Raw genomic sequence first — 16,582 nt, forward strand, 5'->3', positions numbered from 1 at the left:
ATTGTACTGTAGATGAAATCTTAGTCACATGACATTACAGGGATCTATTTTTATACTTGGTCTAATATATCACCATTTAAATGTACGTAAATGTTCTCATACCGCCAAACATTTTATTTATTTCACCCTTTTTTTGAAATACATGTATATTTTATAAATTCGCTTGTTAATGAACATGTATGCTTGGTTTCCGTTTTCATTTCAACAACAAGTATATGGTAAGATGAAATAAGGTCAAACAAGAGAAAACGCCGGTGTTGTACAGTAAAACCGACAATAAATCAATTGTTGAACTGTTATTTGGGACTCAAGTGTCCATATCAAAAGACTGCTGAAAATTGTTATACGATGCATCGTTCATAGATTTACGGGAAGAAATATAGGAATGGGGGATATACTTTAGAAAAATAAAATAAAAAAAATATTCCCTTTTAGAATCCTCTCCATATTATCCAAGCGGAATATCTTACGATGCATATGTACTTTTACAATGGTAAGACAATTTTACAGTAAAATTTTCATCAACACTTAATACAAACCATACTATAAATTTGTAACGAAAAAATTTTGCGCAAAATTAACATGATTTTCCAATAAAAAGGTGAGTTCTAACCCCATGAACGACTCCCCCCTTTTCTTAGTGACACGAATCGCATCACAACCGTCCACAAGTTCGGATTTACACGCGATAGCAAATAGTACCTCATTAATACTTTTGACTCTCTTAAAATAGCATTTCAGTCATTAATTTTAGACTCTCACGGAAATTAAGACTGTGCATAATTTAACATTTTGCTAAAATATGACATGTTGGAAGAATTTTGACTGAAATATATATGTTGCCGTCACGCACATGATAATTATATTGACAAAATTAGCATTTTAGTAAATAATTTTAGAATATCATGGGAATTAAAAGTGCCTGCACTCATTTAGTTTGCAAGAATATGACACTTTCAAAGAATTTTGTGACTTAAATTAATATGTCTCGGCCATCTAATATGAAAGTTATATTGAAAAATTTAACATTTTATTCATTGATTTTATACCCTCATGGAAATTAAAAGTGTGCACACTCAAATATTTGGCAAAAATATGACATTTTTGAAGAATCTTGATTAAAATATATGTGTCACAGTAACCCATGTAATAGTTTCATGTGTCGTAGCCACCAACATATTTTTATTGAAAATTTTCGAAAAGCAGAGGACGCCTTGATTGTTGATTAGGTCGGAAAGTGATTTGCCGTTAGGCATTTTCATTTCGCCGATTTTGTGTGGAACGAACGGGAAATATTAATCATCCTCAACAGGGATGTCTACGACGTACACGTTCTCATTTTCACATATAGACAATGCATCGGGAAGTTGCATTTCATCAGTTTTTTGTACACATAATCAAACGAAAACTGCTGAAGTATTGCCATCCATTGTTCATATATAGCCCCTTTAAATTGCTCTTGATACAGCGGTTTCAGGGCTTGGTGTTTACCTTTGTACCTTTTTAGTAATATCCCTTGAAATATAATAATGTTTTGAAAGAGTAATCAATGGAACCAAGGTTATAGCGGCAATCAAAAGAATGCAATCCAGGAACAAAGACCAGACATGGAAAACAGACATACACAACAAGAACATAAAGTAACTAAAATCAAACAGACGAAGTAACAAAAGCAAATGAGCAACTCGGACTCGGACTAAAAACTGGGAGCATGGACCAGGTGCACCGGTAGGGTAGGCATCCTCTGCTTTTCTAGGAACACCCGCCGAGTTGCTCATAAAAAGTCAAGTCCTGGGTAGTCAAACGAGGAAAGGAAAACTGAACCGTTGAATAAATCAGTTTTCATGGTGCAGATGGATACACCATAACGTTCCACGAATTCATGATGGCGACCATAAAACGTCTGTAGTGATGACTTCTGTCTTGTAGCAACATAACCCTGTTCCAGAAACCTATTTGTTAGAGTTGTTCTAGCGCGATACACAAAGTCTGCGTAGTTTCGACAAGCTCTGGCAGAACGTAGAAGTTATAATATGAACACTCCATACGCAGGTGCTGAAGGGATGTTGCCACAGATGAAAGAAAGGAAAGTTGACAATTCTGAATGAAATGTCATTACGTTTGTCGTAAAATTTGGTCAATAGTTTTCCTTTACAATCGATTTCCAAGTGTACGTCAAGATATGAGGCTGACTTTACAGTGTCTGTAGTATCCTTTATCTCAAGTTCTTTGGGGTAGATGGAAAATCTATGTTTTTGATAATCTGAATCTGTAGAGACATGGGACTTCCATTCATGATCTTTGGTCCATGTAACCTTTCATTTGCAAAAAAAAAAAAAAAAAAAAAAAACCCAAGGTCATAGGTCATAGTGCTATCTTCCAATATTTACTTTGACGTGGCCCTGTTTCGTCATCTTTCAAGTTAACATTACCAAATTTGGACAAACGATACAGGCTGTTTAGGACTTCGATAGTATGACCTTGTCAGGAATTTCATTTTCAATTCTAGGACTTATCTCCGCTTTTTTTTTGTTTTTTTTTTCAACATTATCTACATGGTCCCTCCTATTCATTTTCAGGTTATAATGATCATACTTGGTGAACATGTAGTTAGTTGCTTGTATATTTTATTAGGTTCAAGATAGCACTTACTGTGGTCATCAACCAACAACGTGGCATTGGTTTTTCTGTGCTGTATCCTTGAAACAGATTAAATTGCTGCGAGTTCTACGAAAAAGCTGACTATGAGGTACCTCTGGAACTAGACTATTTGATTATAATTAATTATAAAAAAGTCTTAAAAAACCTAGAAATTCTAAGAAAACTTTAGAACAATTAAGAAAACAATGAATCATTTATGATTCAAATAAACAATACTTGTTTGTTTACAACTTCTTGAAAATACTACTATTAAAATAACACGTATACATATGTACCATTTCTATATAAAAAAAAGGTCAAACAGATCAGGCCAAACAATCTTATACTTATTACAAAACATATGAAAGAATATATAGTATTCCAACACCTCCCCTCTTAAACAAATACTACAATCAACCCAAAACTCGGAGGAAACCAGACGCCAGGTAAGGAAAGCTAACTTTGAGGTTAAGGTTCTTACCTTTTCTCTTCTGGAAGTCTACAAGAAAATGACGGTTTCGGAATTGTCCGGAGTGTGTATTCACCCAGCTGCCGCACTTGATTGATACTCACACGTTTGGATTTCATTGGTTGCAATTAAAAATTCGAATCCACAGTAAGACGCTTATGAAGAGGCGGGTTAAATCCCTCTGACATAAAAGGCATATAATGCTCCATATAAGTACGAAAACTGGACTTAGAAACCTGTTTCTAAGTAGAATTTTGGTTGGTCTTTTCCTCTCGTTTTCTCTGTATCCCGATTTTTAAAACATTCTGAAATCACATGACCTGGCTTCTTACAATAACCACAAGACATAAATTTTTTATCAAATGAATTCTCCCTATGACTAGGCCTATCTGAACTTGACTGGACTTTACCTTTGGAAACACCTGTAGTTGCCTCAACAGTTTTTTTTTCAGATTTTTGATTTTTTTCATACTGCAAACAAAATTGTGACCTCTAGAACTTGGACTCTTGAAACTTGTCTTTGGTGCCAAGCATTAATTATCAGAAGCAATAGCTGTCATAGTAATGGGTCTTTAAATCTAAGTGAACACACTGCTTGAACTGGTGTAGCAAATATCAAATGTCTTTACTATCAAAATGTTTATCTATCTTCTTTGACGTAAGCCATTTATCAAATAAATCTTCAATCTCTCAAGCAAGTTCTTCATAAGTTTAAGAATCATATTTCTAACTAGACCTAACTTCTGTTTGTAAGCGTCAGGTACTAACTGTCATAATCAGAACTGTGTTCGAATGAAAGACATGAATTACGCAGGATAGTTAAGGCATTTTCTGCCTACAGTATGAAATATGACAATTATGACATTGTCTTCCCCCTCAACTCATTAGTATTCACAATATGGCGTCGATACATTGAACGGCGGGAACAGTATAAAATAGTAACACAATTTTACCGTTGAAGGAAAATTAATAAAAATTAGCCTATATTGTAAAATTTGAGCGCTGAAATTTATTCTCTTTGAAAAAACATGACTAAAGTGTGATGTTTATGCATGATTTAGAATAATTCGTCTGCTAACATAACTCCGCCCAACCGCGAAGTTTTGACCAATGAAAAGAAAATCATAGTCAGCTCGAAGCTTTGAAGCGGCCATGTTTCGGAAAGCACCTGCCTATCACTTGGTACCAGTATCGTATTGCATATCCCTGAGCGGGTGTACGTCAAAACATGGATGCCATAAAAATATAGTGCATTTTCTTTTTGCCTCTCTACAAACTAATGTTTTGTCAAAAGACATGAACAATGACTTAAAAAATAGAGCAAACATCACACTGTAAGATGAAGAACTTTTTTAAAAGAAAATCTAACATAATATCATAAAAATGTTCCACTGAAAAGGTTGGTTAGGTGAGTGCAAAACGAAAGTGAAAGTAGGGAAAATGGCTATTTATAGTTCAAGACTACTTTTCTGTCCAATCTTCGTGGACTCACCCTATTTTCTTTGCAGGAAATTATTTTTTCACATGTCCTTAGAAATGCTACATAAGTGAAAGTTTTATTGAATCAATTTACATATTTTTTAAAAAATCCTAAAAATATGCACTTCACTATAGAGGTCTATGGGAAAATTAATACGATACTGAGACCACTTGCTCTGAAGTCTGCGTGAAATTTTGATTTATTGAGAGACTGTTTGATATTGAAATGTCGCGATTTATTGCCAGATTTTTATTTGAATCAACTGCATCTAGGACATTGAGCGTACGTCGTCAAATTCAACGACTATTCTGCATTTTCCTAGGCGTCACCGGATCGTAAGTATTATAGCACATGGTGATTATTTGACAGAAATTATGTCTTTCATTGAGTAGATACGGTCGTCCACACACATAATTTGATTCTTCTAAAACTGATGAAAGGCTAGCAATTGACTGGTATGAAATATTTGATCAACTGTACTGGTCTGTAACGCCCTCCCCTCCCCCTTTACACAAATTGGATTTGATGGAAGTTAACCTAAACAACTTCGCCCTATTTTTGGTCGTAAGCTAATGATTTTTCCTGCAAGATGTCTTTTAATAAAGATCTCCACTATGAATCTGGCACTGTACCTGTTTAGAACGTGTTCTATACTAATGCTCTATTAGTTCTGGTTGTTTAGATTGTGTTGCCGGACCGCCTACATGTACCTTTGTTGTAGAAGGTAGTTAGATTAAAATAATAAGTTAATTGACTTGAATAAAGGATTAATTCTACCAAATTGGGTTGCCGCTGAGCAGTTTAGGGTTTGATCCTCAGTTTTGTGAGTCAAATAATGTTCTCGATCCAGTTACAGATTGTGCTGTCTAAAATTAAATCAAAAGTTTTTTGAAATGTATGTGATGCTGGCAACATCAGTAGTAGCATCAATTATGACAACATTACCAACAGCTTCACAGTAAATTCTTGGAAAATGTCTCAACAAATGCCTTGATGAATGTCATGATTATCTGTACTTCAGAATGTAGTGATTATTATAATACGTGTATTTTAATCCTAGTAACTTGATTTTTTTAAGTGTCATGTCTTCAACTCAAGACATTCTCTTACTGACCACTGCATATTTCTTCTATGGGTTCTATTTTCAAGACAACAACAGTGCACTGACTTGATAAAATGATGTTTGAATTTGGTCAGAACCCTTGAAAAATCAATGAACTGTTATCTGATTCTGAATGAACAGTGTCCCTTAAAAAAACTCAATGAACTCGGCTTCATTATTTCAATAATTATTTCCTGTTTACCAAACTAAGTGTCACGGGTGGCTGGAACGCTTTCTTTGAAAAAAATAGTGTTCAAAGCAGGCAAAATAGTCTGAATAATGGGGCTTGGAATAGGACCTCGGTTCTGTTTTGCTGTTTTTCAGAGTATGGGAATGTTGTAACACCTTAAACACTAGTTGAAATTGACCAGTTCTGATTTCAATACAAATTTAGATATATTAATGAGTAATTAAAATAGCTCTTGAGGGAAAATCTGCCCCACATTATACCAATATTTCCTACATAACTACCATAGAACACCTGGTGATCTTTTGCAATTTGGGAAACCATTTTTTTTCACAACTTGCTATACTGGCTAGTGAAATATTGATCTTTAATAGAAATTCAACTAGCCAAATTCTTTTTGGTTTTTTGTCTTTACTATCATCTATTTTCTCTTTTATTTGACAATTTTCTGCCTTTCTTTTTCTTTCTTCAACTATCTTTTCATTTAGGCTAAAAACCACTAATTCCACTTCCCATAGGCTTCTATGCTAATTTCACACTATTCAATGGCTTCTCTGGACTTTACCTTAACTTTAACCTGCAGATGACTATATATCAGCATGATTCTACATATGTCAGCTCACAATCCTCAGAATGGCATGTGGGGTTAGCAGACTTGCAGTGCAGTACTGGTCACCGGAAGTGAAGTGTCTATAAATAGCATGGGAAATCCCGGTGTTTTCACAAGATAGGGGTATATTTAGAAATCATTATGGAGATTAGGCTTCACGTCACAAGAAGCAAAATGCACCTATAAAATGTACAGAAATGTTTTTCCTTTCAGAAACCGTTTAAATTTTTTAAATGAGATGAGAACTTTTTTCACAGCACTATGAGGAACAGGGGTAATTTCTGCGTAGGACTATTTTTGCGTACGTTCCAAATGCTCATTGGTTGAATTGGTGGTCTGTAACCTAAAGAGTCACTTTCTGTCTTAGAAAAAATAAATAACTATACAAGTATCTTCCTATACACATACTGAATGCATTTGCAAAGTTTCAGTGAAATGTGACAAGCACTTTTTTAAATATTTGATTTTTAAATATAGGGTAACCAAGGTGCACGAGCAAAAAAGTGACAATATTCTACCATACTTAAATGCATTAAATATTTGCAAAGAACTTTTTCTGACTTTTCAAATAAAAAAAATCAATCACAACTTGTTATTTAACAATATTAATAAAGAGATAGCCTTTAAAAGTAGTAATTTTCTGAAAAATTGGTCTATTTTTAAAAATTTATGTCTGACATGCCTCCCCCTTTTTCTTGATCACATGTCAAAAACCCTAAATCTTTAAATTTTCGCAAAAGGTGATATATTTGGCTTTAAATTTGTAAATACAGTGTTTTCACAATAAAACATGACAAGTAAAGGGCACCTAAAGCAAAAAAAGTACTCAAAAATGCATTTTCCATATTGCCATAGGGAAATGCTTATATGTCCTTAACCGCAGTAATGAAAGTGAGTTTTTCCTCATTTCTAATCAAATTTTTGCTCAAATTTACACAAAACTTGATTTCCAGTGCTGATTACCACCATATTTAAGTAAATATAGCCCTCAAAGTTAAATATTTGATATTTTTACTAAATTTTCTACACTTTTCACAAGATAGGACATAAAATTCAGCCAAAAAGACCAATTTTCCATAATTTGGACCTATAACTTAAAAAAATGCATATTTTGAAGGATTTTTGTAGTGTATTCCTCTCATAGCAAAGTTTACAAGATCTTCAAGTAGTTTAAAGCTATTCCAAGAAACTTATCATTTTGCCATGGCCTCAGCTTAAGGCTAAAAACCACTAATTCCACTTCCCATAGGCTTCTATGCTAATTTCACAATATTCAATGGCTTCTCTGGACTTTACCTTAACTGTAACCTGCAGATGACTATATATCAGCATGATTCTACATATGTCAGCTCACAATCCTCAGAATGGCATGTGGGGTTAGCAGACTTGCAGTGCAGTACTGGTCACCGGAAGTGAAGTGTCTATAAATAGCATGGGAAATCCCAGTGTTTTCACAAGATAGGGGTATATTTAGAAATCATTATGGAGATTAGGCTTCACGTCACAAGAAGAAAATGCACCTATAAAATGTACAGAAATGTTTTTCCTTTCAGAAACCGTTTAAATTTTTTAAATGAGATGAGAACTTTTTTCACAGCACTATGAGGAACAGGGGTAATTTCTGCGTAGGACTATTTTTGCGTACGTTCCAAATGCTCATTGGTTGAATTGGTGGTCTGTAACCTAAATTTATCAAAATCTTTTCCATTTTCGAATATTCCCTCCCGTTGAAGTTTTGCAAGTACTTAAAGTACTCCATTTCTGAACTCTTATTTTAAAAATAAAATTATATTTCAACAGATTCATCAGTATGAAACAAGAAAATAATTATCATTTGCTTGTTGTTCAATTTTATTTAGACAATAAACAACTAATTTGCAAGGTAACATTTCATAAATTACCAAGATAATTTCGTTTGACTGCTAATACGAGGTCAGGACCGTTGTGTAGGTTTTGGCACATCCTGTTTACTGGAGATTAAAATGGCAGATCGTAACAATGCTTTACAAGTCAATAAAATTGTGCAAAATTTACTTGACATATTCAAGCTAAACTTCTTAATATGTATGGAACATATATTTAATTATAATATTAAGGAATGTTTAACTAAATAAGCCGTTGGCTGGTTAACTTTACTTGGAACTCGCCAAATTACACATCTACTTGTATTTGGAAAGCTGTCGAGCGATGGTTTCCCACACAGTTTTAGGACAGTTATGGATTGCATAAATGATACTACATTTTGTATGATACTATCTTTTTGATGTGAAGGTCTTAATGGTGTTCCTATTGTAGGCTAACTGGGAACACTACTCAGTAGTATATTCTATTGCTGTAAGTCTACATGTACATGTATATTCAATAGGATTTCAAATTAAAGTATAATTTGTTTAACTGCCCTCAGAGACTTATTTGAAATAATGTAAAGAACAGTTTCATTTTTTCTACTAGTGAACATGCTCTAAAACCTATGTGTATGATCAGTGGTTATGCAAACCTTTTTATTTTTCCTAATTTCTTTACTGTTTTTTTTTCTTTTAAGACAATGACATTTAAATGTCGATGCTTGCAAAAGGGGAAAGACTTTTGATTGTCAGCATTAATACCATTACATTTGAAAGCTCACACATTTTCCTATTCTCCATGTAGCATGGTTTTATTTAATGGTTGATGGACCTTAATGCTTATAAAAATATATGTGTAGCTAAATGTTTTGGTCAGGCAGGCAGTAAATGTCCAAATGTTAGTTTATAATTTTCAACTTTCCGGATGGTTCATAATACTAAATAGCAAAAAATTGCCAAACCTCAATGACAATGTTATTATAAACTAATAATCTATTTTTACCTATTTAAAATCAATATTGAGGTCTTGGTGTGCTGTTGAAATAATGCATTTGATTTTTTTCTTAATATATGTATCTGCCTGAATATTGCCAAGGAGCGTGACTTATTAAGAGTGGTCACTCTGCATTTAAAAGCCCCAATTCAGTTAATAGTAGTATACAGTGTAATAGTATAATACTGTATTACATGTACATATGTACATGTATAATTAATGCCGAACTAAGTTTTGCCCCTTCGAGAGAAAGTTCCCTAATTAAACAAAGTGCTTACATTTTTTAAGTTATTTTACCTGAATTATTGGTTTGATAATACAAAAAATATATGTATGATAACATATTATTTATAATATTTTTGAATTCCTGCCCAGAGAATGAAGTTTTTTTTTTTTTTCAAAATTTTACCTGTACAAGGTTACTAAAAGTTGACATAAGCACTGTGTGTACATCAAATAATATGTAACAGTTAACTAAATCATGTTGAGCTAAAGAATTGTGGCTTTTATTCCAGGCTTGTGACTGGCAAGTTGTGATCAAAACCAACTTGGCTGCATTACCCACCCAACCCTTTTTTATCTTTTTTTCTTTTTTTTATCTTTTTTTCCTTTTATTTTTTTCTTTTCTTTTTTTCTTTTTTTTTCTATTTCTTTAAATATAAATTTCGAAAACAACATGTACAAAATCTAGACACATTCATAAATTCATACACAAACATTTCTATGGTGTAGTTAAGTCAATTTTTATATGCATTTACAATATTTCTTTCATCTCGTTGTTATACCCCATTTTTCTAATTGAGCTTTTGTTTGTTTTTGAAGCATTCCTGTTGACATTTTTCTTAGCCTTCCAAGCATAAGAAATCCAACTACTGCCTTGGCTCGTTCATACTGTTGTGAAAATGATGAGTTCGAAGGATTTTCTCGTGCCAGTCGCCTATAGTTGATGAACTTAATCACATCATCTGTATTCCCAAGTATAATTTTCACAAGCACTGATGCGGATATATATTCTGGAATAAAGGACAAGGATTGAATGTAGTCCTGACAGAACATGCTTATATGGTTAATTTAATTATTATTGAAAGGGGTTAAGTAGTTGTTCAGTTTTCTTTTTCACATGGGGTATCAACATAATGTTAACTTCTGTATTTAATTGCCATCAAAATTCAGATCTGTATCAACTTGAATAGAGTGTCCTTATTTGCCCCAACTCATCAGGATTTGACCCTTGCTGTTGTATCAAGCTGTGCTCTGCAAAGCATTTTACTTGGCATATTGAATTTGAGCATGTATATATCAGTATTTTTTGTTTGATAGAAAAGTACATTAAAAATTTGTACCTGCTTGAGGTGAATTGTCAAAACATGCTTGATCAGCTTCATCATCTGTCAGGTCAAATGGGTTGATACATGTACACTCTAAATCTTCCGCTGCAAGGTTTCAAAAGTAAATTATCAAGAATTTTATATTACATTTTCAAAGTGATTTAATATTAATCTGAGCCCAATTAATATTATTTGTTAATAAATATTAAATTTCATATTGGCCCTGTTATAGGTTTGAGGTCAGTCGTATTGGTCCAGAGGCATCACTGGTAGCCAATACGGCTGTCGAGGCCAGAATGATTGACCGAATTCTACAATAGGGCCAATATGAAATTACATGTTTATTAACAATATTATTAACCAACTTGACAAGATGATTTGTAGAACAGTTGTTTTCCTGTTTTACAAAGAACATGTAGGTTTATTTGCATTAATCAGTCTTTAATATCCTTTTTGTATGAAATGGAAGATTTTTTTATGTTTCTGCAGCTCTTAGTCCTGGTGATCAAAGTTCATGAAATCCAATTTCTAACTTCTTAATAGCGATGTCAAATGACCAGAAGTTGTGATACCATATTAGCCCTGTATAGATGCCCGATTTGAATTCATATCAATTGGTCAGTTTTTGACATATTTTAACGAATTTTGGGTACTTAGTTAATAATAAGGTCAGAATACCCATTTTGAAAGAAAATTTAAAAATAAACATTCTGTCAGGTTTCAGATATAAGATTCCTAATCATGATTTAAAATATTTTCGCCTCAGTTCAGTAGGTTGCTTTGTTCAACTCCTAGCAGTGTCGCACCAAATATTTCAAAATTGGTAAGCACTACTACTCCACCAGTCGTGTGGTATTTAAGGATATTAAATGAATGCTTGTTGGCTTTGATTCATATTTATGTGCCCTAGTGCTTCGGTGAGCTAGCAGTATTAAAGTCTTAACTTGGTGTGTTCGACTTGTACTAAGAAGGGTCTGTTCATTGGATGAATAGTTTTCATTCTGAAATTCTTGAAATGTCTGCCATATAATATTAAGACACAGTCGATCAGTCAATAATGAAAAAACAAATTTCTTGTCACAGATGAAGTATTTCGGCAGTTATTAGTATTCTTCACATACTACTTGGATCATTACAATCTTTCTTTTCTGTGTTGGCCTAAGTATTGTGGTAGAAGGGATTTTCTATTCATTTACATACCTAATGCTTTAACTCTACATTCTTTGCTTTCTTTTCGTGATCTTTTTGGCAGAACTTTGAAAAAGAAAATAATATTTGCAAGCCAATGGTAATGTTGTTTTAACTCCTGTTTACTATTGACACATTAATTAAAAATATATACACATGAGCAGTTAAAAATGTCTTGCGTTAAGAGTTTCATTTAAAGGGTCTATATGTATTATTCACCGTCAATCAGTGATTTTGTTCCTTGTTTTAAAAGCAGCCCAACCCTTTATTTTGTGGAAATTTTTGTTGTATTGGGATGTATGATACAGGGGACAGAAATGCATCATATGCTGATTCGGAACTGAAAACCGATACTGTACTGACAAAAACTCATTAAGTTGCAACTTGCCAAAAAAAATATTCCCTAAGGTACCGAGACTGAGAAATAACATCTTGAGGAACATTTCACTGGCTTCCTTACCTGGTTTTTGAAAATTATGCCTGACAAATGCAAATTTTACCCCCTTTGGGAAAAATATTTTTCAACATTTTGGGAAAAGTCTCCAGGGGCAACAGCCAATAGTCGGCTGCAGTAAAAGGGTAACAATTGCTGTCCATTTGATTCTGCTCTGGTGAAGTTTGTTATTTATTATGCCACACAAAAAATGTATATCTACAAATGTAGGTCAATTTGGGTTCGTAGGACTTTCTTATTTTCAAATCATATATATATTTTTGAATGACTATGTAATACTTACATGTACTTGTAGATTCTGTACAGAATAATTTTCTTTTTACACCTGGTCTGCTTTTTTCTAATGAAATAAAATAAAAATAAATTGTAAGAGTAATCAAGGGAACCAAGGTTATAGTTGTAATCAAAAGAATGTAATCGAGGGACAAAGACAAGACATGGAAAACAGACATACACAACAAAGAACATAAAGTAAATGAGCAATCTGGACTCCACTAAAAACTGGGAGCATGGACCAGGGGCACCAGTAGGGTAAGCATCCTCTGCTTTTCTAGAAACACCCGCTTAGTTGCTCATAAATAGTCAAGTCCGGGGTAAGCTTGTTTATAATGTAGTTAGTGTATTTGAGTATTCATTCTTAATTACAATTAATTTCTGTTGCAATGCATGCACATGATAATAATATAAATAGTTATAAAACCATGCATTTATCTCATGACTGTAAACAAGTCAATATTTGATTTATATTTCGGTCAAGAAGTTACCTGTTTTGTCAAGAGAGTAACTTGTACTTCTGTTTCTTGTCTTTTGTAGATTGGATTGAACATCATGACTACTACTGGGAATATTAGTTGGTCCTGCCATACAATTACATCAAGAATTAGCACATGTGAAGTGTAGGTATAAGTTGAATCACATCTGTAGCATGATTGTTGATTAATATTGTAATTTTTTGTTTAGTACTTTTGGTATGTGAAAAGTGAAGATTATGCAATGAGAGTGATCATTATGACCACGTTTTGAAAAATCCATATAATTCAGGCTCATAAAGCCACTGTTTTCGTTGAGACTGTTTTCCTATATTATTAAGTACTAGTCCATATGAAATTCAGACACTGCCTTTGATAAGGTGATTCATGGTGTAAAAAAATCCAAGGATTAGATGACAAATTTTTTTTTCTAAATACATGTATGCTATTTACTACTTAAAATAAAAAAAGTACTCAAATTGTCTTGCACACCTTGTTTGAACCTTAAAAAAATATTTTATCTTATGGTCTGTATATGGCAAGGTACAAGTTATATTATGAAAGCATGTATATGTAGTAGTCTTCTAAAAAGTTAACTGTACCTTGTGCTTCTTCAATACTGTCTATTTTAGATCCTGTTCCAGCTGTGTTAATTACACCATTGATCAATGGTTTAGAGGGTAAACATCCTGTCATGCAAAGAATGTTTATAAGGTATTAAGTTCAGTGTATACTGGTGAAATAAAAATTGTGCAAGCCCTAATTGCAGCAATATTAGATTGTTTCTAAAAGTTACATATCTCAGTTCATTGTGCTTGTTTTAAATACATCATGTACATGCATTGGAGGCATGGTGTTGTATTTTCAATACCAGTATGCTGATACAATTTTAGGTCCTAATGAAGTACAGAATCTTAATTTGCGAGGACAGTACCTGAACCGATCAGTTTTCGGTCAGTCATCGATCTGTCAAACCGATCCACCCAACTGGTGATCGCATCACGTGACCATAGAGCGGTCAATGTATTTTTACAGTTTTTGTTGTTTTCTTTTGTAATTTCACGCATATTTATATAATGGAATAGATTTAAACATCAATTTTTACCTTTATTTTACGTTTCTTTATTTAAAACAGATCTTACGTCATTTTATATAACAAAACTGCGATCAGATTGGTCACCGGTCATCGATCCGTCAAATGGTTGCACGGATCGGTTCAAGGACTGTACAGGTTGAACTAACATTTCTAGCCTCAATACTACCTACTGATTTTCTAGTACTTAATGTTGCATGTTCCATTTCCTCCTCCTTGCAATCAGTGCATAGTGCTCCTGAAAGTAACATTGACATTTTTATACCCTGCCAAACGTAGCAATGATGTAAACAAATGAGCATCATGGGCATATCAAAATATTTGGACAAAACCTTGTTAAATTTATTGCCCTTGAAAGACAAAATTTAACAGGGTAAGCAATTCAGGCTCCTTGGAGCCTCTTATTAACTGTCTTCCTAGACAGAACATATTATGTTATACTTTACAAGAGATATGATGTTTATAATTTTAAAATTTTATTTATGACCATTTGACTTGGAATTTGTTTTATTTTGTAGTAATGTATACCTGCTACTGAGATAAATGAGTCCTCCTTGTTTGATACTAGTACTAGGTTGTCATTACTAAAGATCATGTTGTGAGTTCTTTCGCCTAAAGTAAAAGGTAAATTTTGTAAAAAATTATTACAAGATAGTAAACTTCACATTTCTCTAAAACAAAAGACACTATACTTCTTTGTTAAATAAGATGATCAGATGGACAGAGTAATAAAAAAGAATTGTAGGTTTCCGACAGTTAACGTCTACTTTTTGGTTTTAAAATAGTCTGATAAGAAATTCAATTTTCTACTTGCAACAGGAAATCGGAACATCATAAATACATTTTTTGTGATGTAGAGTGAAATTCTAGAACACTAGTAATTAAAGATTTTTATATATTACTGTATACCGGGTACATGCAAGTACTTGGCATTCTGTGATATTCATTAAGCCATTTTCTTACCTGGCTTCAAATTAGTTTGTAGATAAGTTATTTTTCCATGCTCTTTTGTTTTGATTTGATGTAAAGGTAGAAAGAAACTTTTGTCATCTTTTACCTTTCTAAGACATGTTTGCCATACAAATTCCATTAATTTTTGTTCTTTTGGAACAGATGTTTGAACAAAATTTGCCAGAGGAGGACCTTCTGGCCTCGAAGACAGTTCCTCAGTACAGTCATGGAAAATGATGTCCTTTCCATTGTAATGCCACCACACATTTTGTCCTGGAAGGAGGAAATCTGAGATTCTTCGAAAATGAGACTGGAAGAGAAATCCTCTGCTGGTAACAAGGGTTTTGGGGAATGAAGTGTTTGGTTTCTTGGTTTCTTGGAAAGAAGCTGTGCTTCTTGACTTATGGTTGAGTCCTGTTTATTGAAATGATTTTTGAAATTTTCAGAATTTTGTTGTTTGTTAAATCTGAGGACAGTAATATCAACAATAAAACCGGGTTTTCTGTGTGTTGAACCAAGAGCGATTTTCCTAAGTGATCCAAAGGATCTTGCTTCTTTTTGTTTTGCGAGGATGGATCTTAAGCTTATTATACAAACTATTTCTGGAAGGTGCACTACAAGACTATGGAAATAGCTGCCATAAAATTTCCTCTCAGTGAGTTTCTCTGGTATGCATATGACAGTTTGTGCCAACATTCCAAAACAAAAGGTAAGGTTGTAAAGCCTTAGAACTGTCCTTGGTGACCTTTTTTTCCGCTGGACTATAAGCGATGTTCTGAATTTGTATCAGAGAGTTGATCATGTTTTTTATGTCCTCTGATATTTTGCCATCAACATGGAGGTCATCAACTTTTTTTGCCAAACGTACCAGATAAATTCTGGCATCTGACCCTTTGACTTGTGTTTTGTCACCTATAGTAGTGGTGTAGAATCTTTCAAGTTCTGTTTTTGTCGATTTGTCAGTAACGTGATTAGGCAACTCAACAATCAGGTTTTGGATGACATTTGTTAAGTCATGCAATGGCTCACAACTCATAACTTCATAATAGTTTATATTGTGCTCTTCAGTTGTTTTTTGTGGTTGATTTAAAAGTAAGGCAGGTGGACGACAAATGCCATGCAGAACTTCATCAAGTTTAGTTTGAAGGTCTTGCTTACTCTTTAGGTCGTATATATCAATGCCCCTCTTGTCCAACTCGCACTCGATCTCATCTTTTTTTAAGTTGTTAAAAGGATTTATACAGTTGTTGGATATGATTTTTTCCCACAGTACCCCTTTGACTACATGCTCCCTCCTTTCTTCTAAAGTCATGTAACTGATATCGAAGCAACGGATCAAGTCCATGTGCTGATTTGAGTTTACCCCACATAGACAACTATAGTGACCACCTCTTTTTTGGCCAGCTTCGAAATGTCTGGCAGGACCATCACCACTGAACAAGCGAAGTTTAAAATCATGTGTCCCATCAATGTTGATGCCATTCAGCAAATCA

At 33.5% G+C, this 16,582-nt stretch overlaps 2 protein-coding genes and 1 long non-coding RNA gene across 8 annotated transcripts in view; 2 read left to right on the forward strand and 1 right to left on the reverse strand.

Annotated features, from left to right (window-relative positions):
- The window catches only part of LOC148605959 (uncharacterized), a 63,045-nt gene continuing 46,463 nt past the window's right edge, over positions 1-16,582 (forward strand). Inside the window, exons 1-2 of one of the 3 annotated variants that reach the window (XM_088547496.1) lie at positions 1-82; positions 2,635-2,749. In XM_088547496.1, the coding sequence (XP_088403622.1) occupies positions 2,745-2,749 (5 nt within the window). In that variant the 5' untranslated portion in view covers positions 1-82; positions 2,635-2,744. Of the gene's footprint in view, positions 87-471; positions 494-2,634; positions 2,750-16,582 lie in introns of those variants that run through there. The other 2 variants (XM_088547497.1, XM_088547498.1) reach the window with 2 other exon arrangements.
- Positions 2,760-15,430, forward strand: LOC148605960 (uncharacterized). Of its 2 annotated transcripts, none has more exons than XR_015915758.1 (5): positions 2,760-4,924; positions 13,110-13,192; positions 13,678-13,759; positions 14,657-14,762; positions 15,252-15,430. It is a non-coding gene; the product is annotated as an uncharacterized LOC148605960 (long non-coding RNA). The 2 variants fall into 2 exon arrangements; XR_015915759.1 differs by lacking the exon at positions 2,760-4,924 and adding an exon at positions 10,312-10,391.
- On the reverse strand, positions 9,947-13,774 carry LOC148605961 (uncharacterized). 3 transcript variants are annotated; one of them, XM_088547499.1, is made up of 6 exons: positions 13,648-13,774; positions 13,061-13,153; positions 12,580-12,636; positions 11,855-11,908; positions 10,670-10,759; positions 9,947-10,339 (listed from the first exon to the last, which is right to left on the reverse strand). In XM_088547499.1, exons 1-6 carry the CDS (start codon positions 13,739-13,741, stop codon positions 10,095-10,097), a joined length of 633 nt encoding a protein of 210 aa, XP_088403625.1. In that variant the 5' UTR covers positions 13,742-13,774; the 3' UTR covers positions 9,947-10,094. The 3 variants fall into 3 exon arrangements, with proteins under 3 accessions (XP_088403625.1, XP_088403626.1, XP_088403627.1); XM_088547500.1 differs by lacking the exon at positions 12,580-12,636; XM_088547501.1 differs by lacking the exons at positions 11,855-11,908; positions 12,580-12,636.

This window comes from Perna viridis, chromosome 10 (genome assembly GCF_037379345.1).
Source record: "Perna viridis isolate PV_CMFRI_1.1 ecotype Kerala chromosome 10, ASM3737934v1, whole genome shotgun sequence".
Classification (NCBI taxonomy): domain Eukaryota; kingdom Metazoa; phylum Mollusca; class Bivalvia; order Mytilida; family Mytilidae; genus Perna; species Perna viridis.